At 48.5% G+C, this 18,881-nt stretch overlaps 1 protein-coding gene across 2 annotated transcripts in view; it reads left to right on the top strand.

Annotated features, from left to right (window-relative positions):
* Nucleotides 1–594: 594 nt before the first annotated feature.
* The window catches only part of arhgdig (Rho GDP dissociation inhibitor (GDI) gamma), a 150,560-nt gene continuing 132,273 nt past the window's right edge, over nt 595–18,881 (top strand). The window contains exon 1 of one of the 2 annotated variants that reach the window (XM_086000848.1): nt 595–1,088. Coding sequence is in view for 1 of the 2 variants with exons in the window: in XM_086000846.1 (XP_085856972.1) it covers nt 1,164–1,284 (121 nt within the window). In the remaining variant the exon portion in view is untranslated. Of the gene's footprint in view, nt 1,089–1,162; nt 1,285–18,881 lie in introns of those variants that run through there. The other variant, XM_086000846.1, reaches the window with a different exon arrangement.

Raw genomic sequence — 18,881 nt, 5'->3', positions numbered from 1 at the left:
CAATGTCAAATAATGTATAGAAAGCAAAATAAAAAGAGGGAAAGAAAGATAGGATTAAGAGAGAGATAAAAGAGACAGAAAGAAAAAGTAAAAATAAATTAAGTGTTAATATTTTTAAATCTCCAACAATAATTAAAATCTGAAGGAATGAGACTCCACGCTTGTAAAAGTAAATTTTCAGTACCAGAGAGGTCGTTTGGTAGTAATTAAGACTTAACACACCTTTAAAAAGTCACTTACACTTGAATGAACAAGCCCCAACTTTTTCTGGCATGTTTAGTGGGCATCTAGTGGGTAAGTACAGCAACTTCACATGGTTACATGTAATGTCAAATCTCTCGGCGAGGTACCGGTGTATCGAAGCTTGTGGAGGAGCAGGGCAACTTGGGCAGCAAATTTCTAATTCCCGCGTTTAACTGCGCACGTGCGAACGCTGGAAGTTGCTGTCCGATTTACTCCATAGTAACAGTGAGCGTAGATAACCTTACCGTTATTCCTACCGCAAAATCCGGGCCATTCTGTTTTAATGATGTTGGTTGAGAGTTAAATATTGGCCAGGACTGCAGGGAGAGCTCCCCTGCTCTTCTTCGAAATTGTGCCACGGGTTCCTTTACGGCCACCTGAGAGAGCAGACAGGGTCGCAGTTTAATGTCTCATCTGAAAGTCCGCACCTCTGATGACAGTGCCGCACTCCCTCAGCACTGCATCAGCCTAGTCTCTGGAGTGGGATTTGAACCCACAACCTTCTGACTCAGAGGCCAGACTGGGCCAGCCTTAGGCGCGTTAATAACCTAGAGAAAGACAGATTAATGTTTTGGACAGTGCCATGAATCAGAATTTCTAAACTTCTGTGAATGACTCTCATCCAATTTACAACCTTGTACCACTGCAGACTGAACCGTTGGCAAAAAAAACCTGGCGTGCAATCATCATCTAGTTAAAGTTGTATTTGCCTGCTGGCAATCAGCGGAGTTGTGTGAGAGCTGATTGGCGGCACCGGGGACTGGGGCTGATCTCTGCTTAACGCGCTGCTGTGGTTGAAGAGACGGGCAGGGAAGCGAAGAGAGCAACTGGACTGGAGTTTTAAAGTAAGTGACAAACTGTCAGCGAAAAAAATAAGCACCTCTCTCGCCCCTCAAAGTATTAATATAAATGTAATTGGGATGTTGGAACACGCAGTTCAGAACACTCCGGCTGTCTCAACAAGTGAAATCGATTTTTGGTGGTGCAATTGTCTAGAACTTTTCCCCTCAGTTTTGCAGTTTTATTGCTCCACCCAACCAGGTTATTATTGTTTTTAACTGTAAACGTTTCGGCTGCATTAACTTTTAACATATTTTTGCCGTACTAATTGGTTCCGTGTTGATTGTGGGAGAAAACTGAGGTTTCAAAATGTTAGTATTAAAATTGTAAATTATGTCCGTTATTATATAATTACAGCAGAGCTTAGCTTGAATATAGTCAAGTTGATGTAAATTACTGCGTATTGCAGCAGTTCGGTTGATTTTAATGAAATGCTAATTTACATTTAAAATGTTTACTAACTTGGTTCAATCCACACTGCCCTGAGGAAGCTGTGTATAAGCACTGAAAAGATGTTCTTCTGATTATTAAAATGAACTTACCAGGAAATGTAAATTGAAATTTAATGTCTAATCAGCAGCCCCTTGTCTGATTTTGGTTTGTAACTAATTTACTGTAGACATAACTGTAGAAAGATTAACTGATTTTGACTGGCAATCCTCCCCTGTAGCGGTTACAGAAGTGACCAAGTATAGGAGTGCACCCTGTTGTGCACTGGGAGTGAGTGCTACAGGGTCAACTTTCTCAGTTGTGCAGTAGCTACATTTATTATTTAAGAACATAAGAACATAAGAAGTAGGAGCACGAGTAGGCCATTCGGCCCCTTGAGCCTGCTCCACCATTCAATACGATCATGGCTGATCTGATCTTGGCTTCAACTCCACTTTCCCGCCCGCTCCCCATAACCCTTGACTCCCCTGTAGTTCAAATATCTGTCTATCTCCGCCTTGAATATTTCCGATGCTTATGGATGCACATTCAGTAAAGCTAAATTTCAGAAGGGGAAACTGAAATGCCTTGACTAAGATTTTTAACAACTCTAAAAAATGATAATTTGGGAGAGGTAAAGACATTGACCGAGATTTTCCGGGGTGTCAACGGGCAGAATTGGTGGCGGGTCTGGTGGGAAAATGTTTTTTTTTGACAGCGGGTTGGGAACCCGTTGTCAACCCACCGCAACGCGCCTATCCCAATGTCGGGTCGGTCAACGCTGAGCAAACCCGATCGGCAGCGGCGGGCGGCCCAGTTAAAATCATTAGCATCTAGGTGATTACTTGACAGCATCAAATGTACAGTAAAAGCTCCCCCCTGACAGATCATCATTTTCCTCAGCCAAAAAACTGTTTCTCAGTCCATTTCCAGCACAGGTTCTGCAGGCTTTCCACTCTCCACCCACTCTCACCTCATTGGAAGAACTCTCTCACCATTGACAGAATGCTTCTGGCATATCTACTTCACATGACATCTATTCCATCAACATGGGTACTCTTTATACTCTCTCACCTTGTTCCTCAGAATCCGACCATGATCAGCCCCAACACTAGCAGCACCAGGCACACCACCAGCACCAACAACAACACCAACCTTTTCCGTAATCACCTGATGCTGCACAGGACACTGGGCATCAGCACTCTAGCATATTGCTGCCCGGGAGGCCAGGGATGGCCTTGCCATAGCCAGATTTACTTCACTTGATGCTGTACACTCTGGCTGCCACATAATGCACCAGTTTGGCACCATCCCACACCAACATCAACACTACAATGCCCAAGCCATTCCTTTCACACTCACCACCATTGCGGGGGGTACCATTATGTCTCACCATTCACTGCAACTCACTAAGCCACTTCCAAAGGTGCACACAAATCTGTCCAAGAATGCAAAGTGTTGAAAATAAAGGTTTCAATGTTTGACACCACATTAACAGAAACTTTACATGAACATTGGATAAAACACCCAAGTGGTTACCCTTGTGTGTTGTTACTTGGTATGATTGCACTAGGATGAGTGTGAGGGGTGGCTAGTGAGATGGAGAAGTGATAATATACATAGAGAGGGATGGGTAGAGGTGCAAGGTAAGTTGGTGTGAGTAAGGATGTGCAGGAGTAGGGTAGGGAAGGCAGAGTGATGTGATGAGAGACACAGCCAGATGAGGTTGAGTGTGGCTTTGTACTAACGTTTCGTGATCTAATGAGATAATTGAAAGGTTTGCGCCACTGCACCCAGATCCTCCTGATGACATCCCTGCTTGTGTCCTCCTCTGCAATGTGCGACCAGGCTATGTTGGACTCCTGGGGAGGTCTCTTCCACCCATGGGAAGGGCAGAGTGTAAGGGAGAGAACTACTTTTTACAGCTCCTGTATCCTGTAGTACCGGCAGTGATCACACTTGTATATAAACCCTGAGTAGTGATCTGTACAGTCAGTTGCAGTTTGAACCACGTTGAGTAAACACCTGTTGATCATTCCCTGCAGTCTGTTGTCTGATTATTAAAGGACACAACATTAAGATACACGGATATAACATTGGCGACGAGCAGATTTGAACCTACCTGCAACTCTGCATCACCTCCCAGGGGTTCGCTCCTGGAGAACAGTGGAAGAAGGTCGAGTCCAGAAGCACGGGCGTCGACCACGGGCAACCGCCCAGTCATCCAGCGGAGATTTGAGCATCGCAGTGGAGGCTGTCGAGAGCCAGGCTTCACTTTCCAGTCACGGTGGTCCAGCGAAACGGGCTGGCAACAGGTACTGCGCAGACCCTTCCCGGACAGCGACGGGCTAGAGCCCGACCGAGCGGCACAGAAAAAGGCCGAGCAGCGTCGACAGGGGAGAGAGAGAGGGCAGGGCGCAACCGGTGTTCAGGACTCAGCGGCATCAACAGGGAGAGAGACGAGAGAGAGCAGAGCGCAGCCGGTGTTCAAGGGCCGAGCAGCGTCAACGGGGGAGAGAGGCGCACAGGAAAACGCAAGGCGCTGCCATTGCCATGAGGACCGCAGAGAGCGGCATTGGCAGCAGCGCAGGAGCAGCACACGAAACCCATAGGGCGTCGCCATTTGACACGAGGACCGCCGAGAGTGGCGTTGGCAGCAGCGCGGGGGACGCCATTTTAAGCCGCAGCGGGGAAGAAAGGAAAGCGCGGGAGACGCCATTTTAAGCCAGTCTAACCACACCCAAAAATGCCGAAGAGTGGCAGTATCACAGCGTTCGACAATGAAGTCGAAGATTGGACGACATATGTCGGACACATAGAAGTATACTGCAAGGCGAATGAAGTGCCAGATGACAAGAAAGCGCTGGTATTGTTGAATTCAATGGGTGCAAAAACGTATGGCTTACTGCGAAACCTAGTAACCCCAGAGAAGCCAGTAGAAAAGGATTTTGAAAACATAGTGGCAATCCTACAGGACCACTTAAACCCCACACCGCTGCTGATAGCAGAAAGATTTAAGTTTCACAAAAGGAACCAGCATAAAGATGAAAGTAATGCTGAGTATTTAACGGAACTGCGCAAGCTATCGAAACACTGCCAGTTTGGAACGGGACTAGCAGATACTTTAAGGGACAAGTTTGTGTGTGGGCTTCAAAGTGAAAGAAGCCGTTTCTGGGTTCACACGAAGCAGCAGCACGGGGCGCTGCAGAGATACAACGGAGACCGCAAGAATATGGCACAAATGAAATGTCATATGGAACAGTGAAGTGCTATCGCTGCGGCAGAACAACACACGACCATAATGATTGCTGGTTCAAGGACAAAGTGTGCAGACAGTGTGGAAAAGTAGGACACATAGCAAGAGTCTGCAGGTCGGGAAAGAAAACAAGCAGCAAGAAATATCCACAGGAGAAGTACAAGAAGGTACATAAGGTGACAGTGAACCCAGTCCTTCACACTGTACAATATCCGCTTCTGCGAATTGAAGGTATTTTTGCCTCGCTATCTGGAGGGAAACGCTTCACTAAGATTGATCTGGCCCAGGCGTACCTGCAAATGGAGGTAGAAGAAGCCTCGAAACAGTACCTCACGATCAACACTCATAAAGGTCTCTACCAATACAACTGGCTGGTGTTCGGGGTAGCATCAGCTCCGGCTATTTGGCAAAGGGCAATGGAACAAGTCCTGCAAGGGATTCCAAGGACCCAGTGTTATTTGGACGACATCCTGGTCACGGGCGAAAATGACAGTGATCACCTCGCCAACCTGGAGCAGGTGCTCACTAGATTGAAGGAATATGGGCTCCGAGCTAATCGCCACAAGTGCGAGTTTATCCAGAAGCAGATCTCGTATTGTGGCCATGTTATTGATAAAGAGGGGTTACATAAGTCCCCTGAAAAGATTGAGGCAATAGTCAAGGCTCCAGCACCGGAAAATGTGTCACAACTGAGGTTGTTCCTCGGCCTGGTGAACTACTACCATAAGTTCTTGCCGAATTTGTCTACCGTACTACACCCACTGAACACCCTACTGCAAACTGGGGTACCATGGAAGTGGAGTGACGAATGTAAATGAGCTTTCCAGAAGAGCAAAGCATTGATCACATCAAAAGAGGTGTTGGCTCATTTCAACCCAGCACTACCAATTCGGTTGGCGTGTGATGCATCACCCTATGGCATTGGAGCAGTGCTGTCGCACAAATTCCCGGACGGCCCGGAGAGGCCAGTAGCCTTTGCGTCTCGGTCACTAACCTCAGCTGAGCGTAACTACGCCCAGATTGACAGGGAGGCCCTCAGCCTAGTGTGGGGAGTGAAAATGTTCAATCACTATCTGCACGGGCAGAAGTTCACCTTGCTGACTGACCACCAACCACTTGTCTCCATCTTTAATCCAAAGAAGGGCGTTCCGGTGATGACTGCGCAACGGCTACAAAGATGGTCCCTTTTTCTAGGGGCGCACCAATATGAAATCGAGTATAAGGGCACGAAACAGCATGGAAACGCTGATGGGCTATCACGCCTGCCACTGCCTACTGCGGAGGAAGCACCAGCAGTGGATCCTGTTGAAATATTTCATTCGACTATAATTGAATGCTTGCCAGTAACTAACGCTGGTATAGAGAAGGAGACCCGAAATGACCCGACACTGTCTCGGGTATATGATTTGACGGTGAAGGGATGGCCAGCACATGGCGACTCACTGTTGCCAGCATTCTCATCCAGAAGAGAACAGCTGTCAGTATGCCAGGGGACCTTGATGTGTGGATCCCGAGTGGTAATTCCACCCAAGTTAAGGGAGAGAGTGCTCAATGAGCTGCACGAAGGTCATCTGGGAGGGGTGAAAATGAAAAGCCTTGCTAGGGCTTATGTGTGGTGGCCGGGGATCGATCAGCAAATCGAGGACCTGACAAAGAGCTGCTCAGGATGCCAGAAGGTCCAAAATGCACCACCACATGCCCCTCTACACCCATGGGAGTGGCCCTCATCTCCATGGCAACGGGTGCATATTGATTTTGCTGGTCCATTTATAGACTCAATGTTTTTAATAGCCATGGATGCGCACTTGAAATGGCCTGAGGTGAGCAAAATGTCCTCCACCACCACGGAGAAAACTATTGCAGTCCTATGGACCATTTTTGCCAGGAACGGCTTGCCAGAGCAGATTTACTCTGATAACGGACCACAGTTTGTGTCCGAAGAGTTTCGAAGATTTATGAAAAGGAATGGGGTAAGGCATTACACATCCGCCCCATATCATCCAGCCACAAATGGATTGGCTGAGAGGTTCGTACAAACCTTTAAAAAAGCAGTAAAGGCCATGTGCGATGACAACATTCCACTGCAGCATAAGGTGGACAATTTCCTGTTAGCCTACAGAAATGCGACACATGCAGTCACCAACCAGGCCCCGGCCATGATGTTCTTTAACCGAAGGTTGAGATCTCGTCTGGATTTGCTCAGACCAAATGTACGAAGAGATGTTGAGAGTAAGCAATTCCAGCACATCAATGAGAAGCCGACAAGGAGCTTCAATGTAGGGCAACCAGTCTTGGCCCGCGACTACCGAACAGAGAAATGGCAACCAGGAACGATATGCACACGGCAGGGGCCACTAATGTACACAGTGGATGTTGGGGAGAACATTGTGAGACGCCATGCTGACCAGATCCTAGAGTCACAGGAGCAAGTCAACCCCATGTCTCGGCCATACGTACCTGGTGAGGAACCCGATGTACAGGCCGCATCTACCTCAGAAACAATAGCATTGGAAGCTGATGAATCAACTGACGACAGGGTGTTAGAATCGCTTCCGCACCAAGAGCGAGACACTCGGGAAAGGCATTATCCAGAAAGAATCAGGAAGCCTCCCCAAAGACTGAATTTATAAATAGACTATTTTCAGTTAATGTTGCATGTTAAAAGTGTTAATTGTAATTAGTTTGATATTTAATTGTTAAATGAGTGTTATGGTACTGTTAATCTAAAAGGGGAGGAATTGTAATGTATGTACCTTTTTAAGGAGGAGAACTACTTTTTATAGCTCCTGTATCCTGTAGTACCGGCAGTGACCACACCTGTATATAAACCCTGAGTAGTGATCTGTACAGTCAGTTGCAGTTTGAACCACGTTGAGTAAACACCTGTTGATCGTTCCCTGCAGTCTGTTGTCTGATTATTGAAGGACACAACATTAAGATACACGGATATAACACAGAGGACCTCCCTGCATGCTCTGACTCCCTCCATTAGCATATGGAGGGAGTCATGGGAGATCCTGGGTGAGGCCCTGCACCTCTCCTCTTGTGTTAAATCAATCAAATCAAAAAACAAATATAACTAAAAAACCAGTAACTTTTAAAAAACTCAAATCAGAAATTAAATTAAAATTTGGTCATTTGGACCTATTATGCACTCCAGTCCCCGCGGCGCCCACCGGTCACGAAATTGCTCGAGCGTGCCGGCGGAGACCGCGTGCTCCATCTCCAGGGCCACCCGGGCGCGAACATGGCCGCGGAAGGGCGGGAGGCAATCAGGCCGGACGACCCCCTCGACCGCCCGCTGCCTGGACCGATTAATGGCTTTCTTGGCCAGGCCCAGGAGCAGGCCCGGCCCTGCACCTCTGTGCAGTGACTGTCAGTGTTTGCAGCACTTCAGTGCTATAGAACACTGACAGCACAAACTTCAAAAGTAAGGTGGCCATGGTCCCTTTAAGGAAACGAGCTCAAGATGTGTCGTGAATGATGTCACCATACCCACTCCTTCTAATTGGACCGGGAAATGTATTGGGCAGGCTTAACAAGCCCTATCAACGTAAATTCATTTTCTAGAGCGGGATGGAGCCAGCAACAGGGTCAGTACCCGCCACTGACATCGCCTGTCCTGGACCCACCAAGGTGAGCAAAATCTTGGCCAATGGCTTTTGCCATCCCAGTGTTTAACCGATAGAAATTGCGGCTTATCAAGGATTAAATGTCAGACAAGTGGGCTGACAACATAGAGGCAGTGGACGGGGTCAAGAGAGGTGGTGGAAAGGTAGAGCTGGCTGTCATCAGCATACATGTGGAACCTGAGGTCTTATCTTCGACTAATGTCACCAAGAAGCAGGCTATGGTTAAGGAATAAGAGGGTACTAATGATAAATCCTTGGGGAACTCCAGAGGTAATGGTGTAGAGGCAGGAGGAGAAGCCATTGCTGGAGATTCTCTGGCTATGATTGGATAGAAAAGAGTGGAACCAAACAAGGCCATTCCCACTCAGCTGGACAATGGAGAAGAGGTGTTGGAGACGAATGGTGTGGTCGCTCATGTCAAAAGTTGCAAAGAAGTTAAGAATGAGGGATATCATTTGTGACTTTGATTAGGGCTGCTTCAGTGCTGTGACAGGGACAGAAACTTGATTGGAGAGATTCAAGGACAGAGTTGCGGGAAAGATGGGCACGGATTTGGGAGGCAACACCATGTGCAAGGATTTCGGCGAGGAAAGGGAGGTTGGCGATTGGGTGGTGGTTTGCAAGGACAGAGGTATCGAGGGTTTTTTTTTTTGAGAAGAGGGACGATGACAGATGTTTTAAAAGGAAGCGATACAGTACCTGAAGAGAGAGAAACTTTTACAATGTCAGCGAGCATGGGGGCCAGGAAGAGACGTTGGGTGGTCAACAGTTTAGTAGGAATATGGTCGAGAGAGCAGGAGGTGGGTCTCATGGACAAATACCAATTGTCCCATTAGCTCTCTTCTAATATTAAAATATTTCATCAGTATTGGGTCATGGCTGAGCAGAACTCAAAATGTACTTAAGTATGCATTGCTGAACTGCGTCTTCCCCAACCAGAGTGTGCTTCAAACCAGAAATCACAACCTGATGCTTTCCCTTCATATTGCTCTCATACTGTTGTGAAACCTGCTACATAACTGAATATTAAAGGTAAAACAGTTCATCCTAGTTGGACCAGACGCCAATATCTTATACTTCCTTTATTCACTTACTGATTGTTGGCTGAAGCTAGACTTTGTACGTTGTGCTGTATGTCATGCTACTTGCCCTTGTGGATCATCTATGTTCATTCACCCGCTGTTACCTCTATCTAAACCAGCAATATAAATAAGCATCAGCTAATGTTTCTTTCTCTTTACATATTCAGTACATGGTACGCCAGTGATTCCATCCCCTTTCCCGGTTACTATTTAATGCTGAACCAGACTGCTTCCAACATTGCTGTCCTATTTGACCCCAAGCTGAACTTCCAACCCCAAATCCTTGCCATCACACAGATTGCCTACTTCCACCTCCGTACCATCGCCCGTCTCCGTCCCTGCCTCAGCCCTCCTCCTGCTGAAATCCTCATCCATGCATTTGTTTCTTGCAGAGATTCAAATGCTCTCCTAGTCGGCCTCCCATCCTCCACTCCGGATAAACTTGAGTTCACCCGAAACTCTGCTACCCATTTACCTCTTACACATCCTCCACTCCTTTTGCCCCACCATTGGTGGTCGTGTCTTCAGCTGTCCAAGCCCAAAACTCTGAAATTCCCTCCCTAACCTCTACATCTTCACCTATCTCTCCTCCTTTAAGAACCTCCTTAATACCTACCTCTTTAACTAAGCTTTTAATCAGCCCTCCTAATATAATCTTCTTTGGTTTCTGATTACGCTTCTGTGAAGTGCCTTGGGACTTTTCCTACATTAAAGGTGCTATATAAATGTAAGTTTTTGTCGCTTTCTAACACTAGAAAGCCAAAGATAATATTTAAGTTGAAGACTACCTCCATGTCACTCTTGGCTCAGTAGCACCGTCACTGAATCAGAAGATCGTGGGTTCAAGCCCCACCCCAAAGATGAGCACATAATACAGGCTGATACTACAATGTAGCACTGAGAGAGTGCTGGACTGTGGGAATCCTAGAATACTACAGCAGAGAAGTCCATTTGGCCCATTGAGTTTGCACTGGCTCTTTCGAAGGGCAATCCAGTTAGTCCCACTCGCCTGCTCTTTCCCCATATCCCTGCAGTTTTTTCTCCTTCAAGTATTTATCCAATTCCCTTTTGAAATCTGTATCAACCACCTTATCAAGCAGTGCATTCCAAATCCTAACCACTCATTGTGTAATACATTTTTTCCTCATGTCGCCTCTGGTTCTTTTGCCCATCACCTTACATTTGTGCCTTCTCATTATCGAGCCTTCATTGGAAACAGTTTCTCTTTAATTACTCTACCTAAATCCTTCATGATTTTAAACACCTCCATCTAATCTCTTCTTAGCCTTCACTGCTCCAAGGAGAACAACCCCAGCTTCTCCAGTCTCTCCACATAACTGTAATCCCTCATCGCTGGAACCATTCTAGGAAATCAATTCTGCACCCTTTCCAAAGCCTTCACGTCCTTCCTAAAGTGTGGTGCCCAGAATTGGACACAATACTCCAGCTGGGACTGAACTAGTGTTTTATAAAGGTTTAGCATAACTTCCTGGCTTTTGTACTCTGTGCCTCTATTTATAAAGCCCAGGATCCCATATGCATTATTAACTGCTTTGTTAACCTGTCCTACCACCTTTAAGGATTTGTGCACAAGCACCCCCAGATCTCATCCACTTTAAAATTGTACCATTCAGCATGTATTGTCTCTCCTCATTCTTCCTACCAAAATGCATCACCTCACACTTTTCTGCATTGAAATCACCTGCCATGTGTCCGCCCATTCCACCAGCCTGTCTATGTCCTCTTAAAGTTTATTACTATCTTCCTCGCAGTTTCTACACTTCCAAGTTTTGTGTCTTCTGCACATTTCAATATTGTGACCTGTACCTCCAAGTCATTAATGTTTATCAAAAACAGCAGCGGTCCTAGTACTGAACCTTGGGAAACCCCACTGTATACCTCCCTCCAGTCCAGAAACAGCCATTAACCACAATTCTCTGTTTTCTATTCCTTAGCCAATTTTGTATCCATGCTGCTACTGTCCCTTTTATCCCATGTGCTTCAATTTTCCTTATAAGCCTAATATTTGGTACTTTATCAAACGCCATTTGAAAGTCCATATATACAACATCAACTGCACTGCCCTCATCCACCCTCTCTGTTACTTCATCAAAAAACGCAATCAAGTTAGTCAAACGTGATTTGCCCTTAAGAAATCCATGCTGGCTCTCCTTCATTAGTCCATGCTTGTCCAAATGGCTGTTAATTTTCTCCCAGATTATTGATTCTAAAAGCTTCCCCCACCACCGACGTTAAACTGACTGGCTTATAATTGCCAGGTTTATCCTTCTCCCCTTTTTTGAACAAGGGTGTAACAATTGCAATCCTCCAGTCCTCTGGCACCACCCCAGTATCTAGGGAGGATTGGAAGATTGTGGCCAGCACCTCTGCAATTTCTACCCTTACCTCTCAGCTTTAAGAGTTGCAGACTGCCTAATTCTGAAGGATTTTAATTTATTTTATGTGCAAATGGCAGCTCAGCTTTCAGAGCTGCAGACTTCCTTGAAGAAGAGCAGGCTAGCTTTAAGTAAGGCCAACCTCACTCCAGCGATGTGAACTTAGGCCCCCTGCTGAGAGCACAGCCTGTCAGCAGCGCATTAGTCACTAGGCTGTGTGCTCCTATCATGTTAATTAGTAGGCAGCACCAAATTGCCGTGCTGCCTGCGCTTTCTGAATGTGCGTGGGCATGTCTTACACCGCAGTGCCCTCACCCGTTTTGTTGCGCTATCAAATTTCACCCCCAGTATTTTTGCATAGAACAAGAGGATTTTATTTTCTTGGCTAGCATAATATTGCTTAAGGCAGAAAACAACATAAATAGCACAGTACTGGCAAACAGGTTCATTTTACTCAACTCACTGAACTCAACTTTACACTTCAAAAAACGCTCTGTTCATTCACAGTTATTGAACGCCAAAGGTCATGATCATGTCAGATATTTAGTGAGTGGGAGCTGATGGTGTTGACGACCTATAAGCACATTGGTCACTGATGCTTTGTTATTATGCCCTGGTAATCTTGGAATTTGATGGACAAAACCAATGGGGGAAAAATTCGGTTGATTTGCGCCTCCCATTAGTGTCCTAAGAGGGCGCTAACAGGGCGCAAAGCAACTAGCGCCTGGGCGCAGCGCCGCTAATGCTGCCCATGAAATTCAGCGGGAGGTTAGCAGCGGCAGTAACCGTTAGCGCCCCATGGCGCTGCACCTCCGGCGATGACGTCATTGCTGTGCACAGTGCCCCGGCCGTGATCTTCAGTAGCGCCCCCTGACTTACCACCGGACGCTATGTCCGACAGGGTCAAGGGGGCCGACCTGTGGCCGGGGAGGCGCAAATTAAAGGGGGAAGTGCCGGGCGACCATTTTTGTTGCTGGCCGCCTGCCAGCACCTGCCCCCGTTGCTGTCCCCGGCCTCCTGTGCAGCACCCCCCCCTGCGGAGTGCCGGCTGTGCTCTGTGAGCCCGGCACTTCTCTTGAGTTCCGGGCTCTTTTGCCGGCACTCCGATCCCTGGTGGCCCAGCTGGGCCCCAGGTCGTGCTGCGCAAGGCCCCTCCCCTTTAATAAGGGGAGGAAGGCCTGTAGTACCGCGGCGCGATGTGCCGCAGAGCATGGCACTGCTGCATGTAGCACCGCGATATTCACTCGCAGCGCCCCAAGAGGGAGGCGGGGTGCTTCCACTAGTGCCCCGCCTCCCTCTTGGGGCGCTACCAGTGAATTTCAGGCATGGGGGCACTAACTTTTTAGGGGCGATAAAAGGAGTGCCCCGGCGAAGTTAGCGCCTCAAAGGGGGTGCGACCCAATTTTGCCCCCATGTCTCTTCGTTGTTCCCTAATAATCTCATCGCACCCCCAGTTTGAAAATCAAAGTTCTATGCTTATCTATGCTATGATTAGAATGGGTGTCTTTTTAACGTTTATATATATTTTTTTAGTATTGAGGTGTATAGTAAAATGGTATGGTGTGCAGTTTTGGTCTCTATTTAAAAAAATAAATATTGGAAGGAGTGCAAAGGAGGGAGAGCCTGTAGATTAATTCCAGAACTAAAGGAATGGCTATGATCAGTGTTCAGCTATACGGGGATTATTCTCTCTTAAGAAGTGTGATTTGATAGAAATATTGAAGTTTGAGAGGTATGGAGCATATAGATACAGATATGTGTTTTTACCGTCTAGTATGAAATTCAAGAACAAATTTCTTTTTGTCATCATTAACACACAATTTTTTGAGTAAAAGGTTGATTAGGACGTGGAAGGCGCCTGGGAGTGCTGGCAGTCTTACCTTATGGTTATCCTGATGTCAGTGTGGTAAGCTTTCTCCACTGTTTACTGGCTTCGACGGAAAGGAAACTTGGGCGAGGTGTATAATAGGTAGCTGATTGAGTCTCACTCCCTACTGTGTCAGCTTTGGCTCAGTGGCAGTGCCCTCATCTGTTGATTCAGAAGATCATGGGTTCATGTCCAGCTCCAGAGATGGAGCACATAATCTAGGCTGACACTTCAGTACTGTGTATTGAAGGAGTGCTGCGCTTTAAGAGGTGCTGTCTTTTGGGTGAGATGTTAAGCGTCTGCCCTTTCAGCTGAATGTAGAAGATCCCATGGCACTATTTGAAGAAGAACAGGGGAGTTCTCCTGGTGTCCTGGCCACCATTTATTCCTCAGCCAACCCCACTTAGACAGATATTTGTCTCATTGCTGTTTGTGGGATCTTACTTTTGCTCACATTGGTTGCTGCAGTTGCCTATATCTCGACAGTGATTATACTTCAAAAGTACTGTACTTCATTGGCTGTGAAGCATTTTGGGATGGACATGAAAGGCTCTATATAAATGCAAGATCTTTTCCTTTCTACAGACTATGTACAATTATACTTGCTGCAGTAGTCAATTAAAATGTCGGTGTTAATGGAGGAGCAATAAACAAGACTTGTTACTTTGAAAATGAAGTCACTGTATGTGGCACCTAAACCACGGATGGCTAGGAAAAGTTAAATGGTAACAATGTAATAAAAGTGTACAGTTGCCTAATTTTGTCAGTGGAAAGAAAGTCTTTCCGCTTTCCTACTTAGAATAGTATCAACATTTGATACTCTAGGGTATATGGTACGTCAGAAAGTTAGTTCCCGTTTCTTGATTCCAAGTGCTGAAGGGTATCCTGGCTGTACCAGAATGACATTCATTTCCATACGAATCTCCCTTAGATTTTAAAATTATAGGCATCTTTTCTGCTATGCAGGTACAGAAAGCTGTTCAAAATGTTTCTTTTTTGGATCTTTCAGAATGGTTTTTTTCGTTCATGGGATGTGGGCGTCACTGGCAAGGCCAGCGTTGATTGCCCATCCCTATTTGCCCTTGAGAAGGTGGTGGTGAGCCACCTTCTTGATCCGCTGCAGTCCGTGTGCTGAAATTATAGGAATGTCTAGTTCCTATCCAAAGACTGAGGTCCACTCAGGCGATCAAACAAAACAAAGTTGAATGGAAACTAACAGGTTTAAACAAGTAACTACAGGAGAACATTGAGTATAGGTCTGCTCAGTTCGGAGGCTCCACGAGGACTGCTCGGGCGGTCCCGTGGTTTCACGTTCTTCCCACCAGTGGGGATCACGTGATGAATGGCGTGACGTCATCGCGTTTACCCGCGCTGTTAATCACGCTCTGTACAAGTAAACAGTATAAATAAAGATACAGACTTGGGCTGCAGCTAACATGTTGTTAAAGGGAATTATATACAAACGATCTGAGTCCTTTAGTGGCTCCGCCACATGCGCCCCCCCAGAATTGTCTTTAACAGCAAAAGTGAGATGGCGAGGAGGCCTGACAAGCCTGTCTGAGCGACTTCTGTAACCCTGAAGTGGAAGCTGATGGCCTGTGGTCGGGCGGGCGGTTGTGGTGGCTCTGGCATGGCGACTGTGGGCGGTCGGCCACATTTTGGCAGTTGAGCGATGTTGACACGGTGTAAGTGTGCCGGCTTCAACCGGTCAACCGAAATGTGGTCCAGTTTACCTCCGATATCGACCGAAAAGGTTTTGTCTCCTGGCTCTATGACATGGAAGGGACCAGTGTAAGGGGACTTGAGCGGATCCCGGTGGGCGTCGTGGCGGATAAACATGTACTCTGCGCTCTTCAGCTCAGCTGGGACATGGGAGCTCTGTAAGCCGTGATGTGACGTAGGCACTGGAGAGAAACATCTGGCTGCTCCTGGTGGCTGATGAGTTGCTGGGATGCGGACCATGGCTCTGTTGGAGACGGGATGAAATCCCCTGGTACTCGTAGTGGCTGGCCATATACGAGTTCCGCCGAGGACGATTGCAAATCTTCTTTGGGCGCCGTACGAAGACCTAAAAGGACCCATGGACGACTGTCCACCCATCCTGCACCTTGAAGACTGGCCCGCAGAGCAGCTTTGAGCGACCTGTGGAATCGTTCGCACAGGCCGTTCACCTGTGGATGGTAGGCGGTGGTGCGATGTAGTTTGGTGCTGAGCCCCTGGACCACAGCGTTCCAGAGCTCAGAGGAAAACTGCGGTCCACGATCAGAAGACATGTCCGCCGGTACCCCGAAACGAGCAACCCAAGAGGAGATGAAAGCTCTGGCTACGTCTGTCGAAGTGGTGGAAACCAAAGGAACTGCCTCTGGCCATCTAGTGGTGCGGTCTACCATTGTGAGGATGTGTGTAAAACCTTGAGAAGGTGGAAGCGGCCCCACGAGGTCCACATTGACATGGTCGAACCGACGCTCCGGAACAACGAAAGTGGCCAATGGAGCTTTTACATGACGTCGTACCTTGGCCTTTTGGCAGACCACGCAGGTGTTGGCCCAGTCACGGACATCCATGTGCACACCCCTCCAGATGAATTTTGATGACATCAGCCTTTGCGAGGCCCTCATGCCAGGGTGTTACAACCCGTGTATGGCGTCGAACACTTTTCGGCGCCAGGCGACTGGTACGATAGGGCGGGGAGCTCCCATGGAGACGTCGCAAAGTAGCGTGGTGCCTGCGGCATGGAATTTGACGTCGGCCGCTTGGAAGCTAGAGGGGCTGGTTCTGTATGATTGGACCTCTGGGTCCGAGGCTTGATCTGCAGCCATTAGGGCGTAGTCGATTCCAAGTCGCGCGGGAGAGGCAATCCGCCACCAGGTTGTCCTTACCGGACAAATGCTGAATGTCCGTGGTGAATTCTGAAATGAACGTCAGGTGACGTTGTTGCCGAGCTGACCACGGTTCGGCGGTCTTGGCCATAACGAACGTTAGTGGCTTGTGGTCTACAAAAGCCGTGAACGGACGTCCCTCTAGTAAGAAGCGGAAATGGCGGATGGCTAGAAAAAGGGCCAGCAACTCCCGGTCGAAAGTGCTGTACTTTCTTTCGTTTCACCGTAGTTGACGGCTGAAAAACGCCAGCGGTTGCCACGTCCCATTCACCCACTGTTCCTGCACTGCGCCGATTGCGTAGTCCGACGCGTTGGTGGTAAGGGCGATGGTGGCACCTGGAAGCGGGTGCGCCAGCATGGTTGCGTTGGCCAAGGTGCCTTTGGTGTCGACGAACGCCCGGTCCATCTCGGCCGTCCAGCTGATCGGATCCTTACCGGACTTGGCCTTGAGGGCCTCGTACAAGGGCTGCATAAGCAGGGCCGCCTTAGGGACGAACAGGTGATTAAAAATTGACCATCCCGAGGAACTCTTGCAGGGCCTTGACGGTCTGCAGGCGCGGGAAAGATGTAACCGCCTCGACCTTTGTCTGTAAGGGAATTGCGCCGTCTGATACGATGCGGTGGCCCAAGAAATCAATCCGCTGCAGGCCGAACTGACACTTGGCCGGGTTGATAATCAAACCGTGTTGACTGAGGCGTGTAAAGAGGGTGCACAAATGGCAGAAGTGCTCCTCTTTGCTAGGGCTGGCGATGAGGATGTCGTCGAGGTAGACGAAGAGGAATTTAAGGTCCCGAAGCACGGAGTCCATCAAGCGCTGGAAAGCCTGTGCAGCGTTCTTCAAGCCAAACGGCATCCGCAGAAATTCAAACAGGCCGAATGGGGTGATGACTGCGGTCTTTGGGATGTCTTGCGGGTGCACGGGGACCTGGTGGTAACCACGGACGAGGTCGACTTTTGGAAAAAGAAGTATTTCCCGCCAAATGGGCCGAGAAATCTTGAATATGCCGGATCGGGTACCGATCAGGAGTAGTGGCTTCGTTCAGGCATCGGTATTCAGCGCATGGCCGCCATCCGCCGCCGGGCTTCGGAACAATGTGGAGAGGCGAAGGCCAGGGACTATTCGACCGGTGAATAATCCCCAGCCGCTCCATCGTGTCGAACTCCGCTTTCGCAGCCGCGAGCTTGCCGGGTTCGAGTCGTCGGGCCCTTGCGTAAACCGGGGGGCCAGTAGTGGTGATGTGATGTTCTACACTGTGTTTCATTGCCAAGGAGGAGAAATTGGGCCTGGTCAGATCTGGGAACTCTCCAAGGAGGCGAGTGAAGTCATCTGGAGGTGGGAGCGCACAGGAGACAGTGCGCGGCATGGCGTTACCGCGGTGGCACAGGATGGAGTGGAACATGGCCGCATTGATCAACCGGCGGTGCCTGACATCGACCAGGAGGCCGTTGGCGCACAAAAAATCAGCCTCGAGGATGGCCTGCGAGACTTTGGCCATAATGAATTCCCAGTGGAAGCGCTGGCTGCCGAAACACACCTGAACCCGTCGCCTTCCGAAGGTCCAAATGTCCGCGCCATTAGCTGCCACGAGGGAGGGGCCATGGCCCCCAGCTTGTATATCAAGATTTGACACAGGTAGGATGCTACACTGCGCCCCGGTGTCGCAAAGGAAACGTCGACCAGATAGGGAGTCGGTGATGAAGAGAAGCTTTCCCGAATCTCCGATGGCCATCGCAGCTGTGGGGCGCTCGTTAGACCCGGTCTTCTTTCGCCAGGGTTGCTGTAGATTTTTTTTTTTGGAGCGAAAAGCTGCAGGGAGGGTGGCAGCATTTTGCTTTCGCGCCAAAACAGGCGTGGTAGAAGCACAACCCCACTGATTGAGGAGCTGGAGCAGTGTCTGTGGGGGATGGGCGCCTTGTGGCAGCGCAGTACTGCTGTGTCACTGTGAAAATCTTGTCCGCTTCAGCAGCAAGCTCCGCGCAGTCTGTGACTTCGGACCTGGCTAGGGCAGCCTGAACTTGCTCCGGTAGTTGGCTGAGGAATAGCTCCCTGAAGAGGAAGCATTCCGGTTCGGAACCGAGGAGCATGAGCATTTGGCTCATGAGCTCGGATGGCTTGGAGTCCCCGAGGTCGGGCATAGCGAGTAGCTGGCGGGCACTTTGTGAGCCCGAAAACCTGTAGCAACCATGCCTTTAACGTGTCATACTTGCGATCAGTAGGCGGACTACCAAGTAGGCTGACGATCCGCGAGGCTGTGG

This window comes from Somniosus microcephalus, chromosome 11 (assembly GCF_052327205.1).
Source record: "Somniosus microcephalus isolate GS21.2 chromosome 11, FLI_Smic_1.0, whole genome shotgun sequence".
Lineage (NCBI taxonomy): Eukaryota > Metazoa > Chordata > Chondrichthyes > Squaliformes > Somniosidae > Somniosus > Somniosus microcephalus.
Note: the sequence above shows the minus strand (reverse complement) of the source record. Positions and strands in the feature narration are given on the sequence as shown.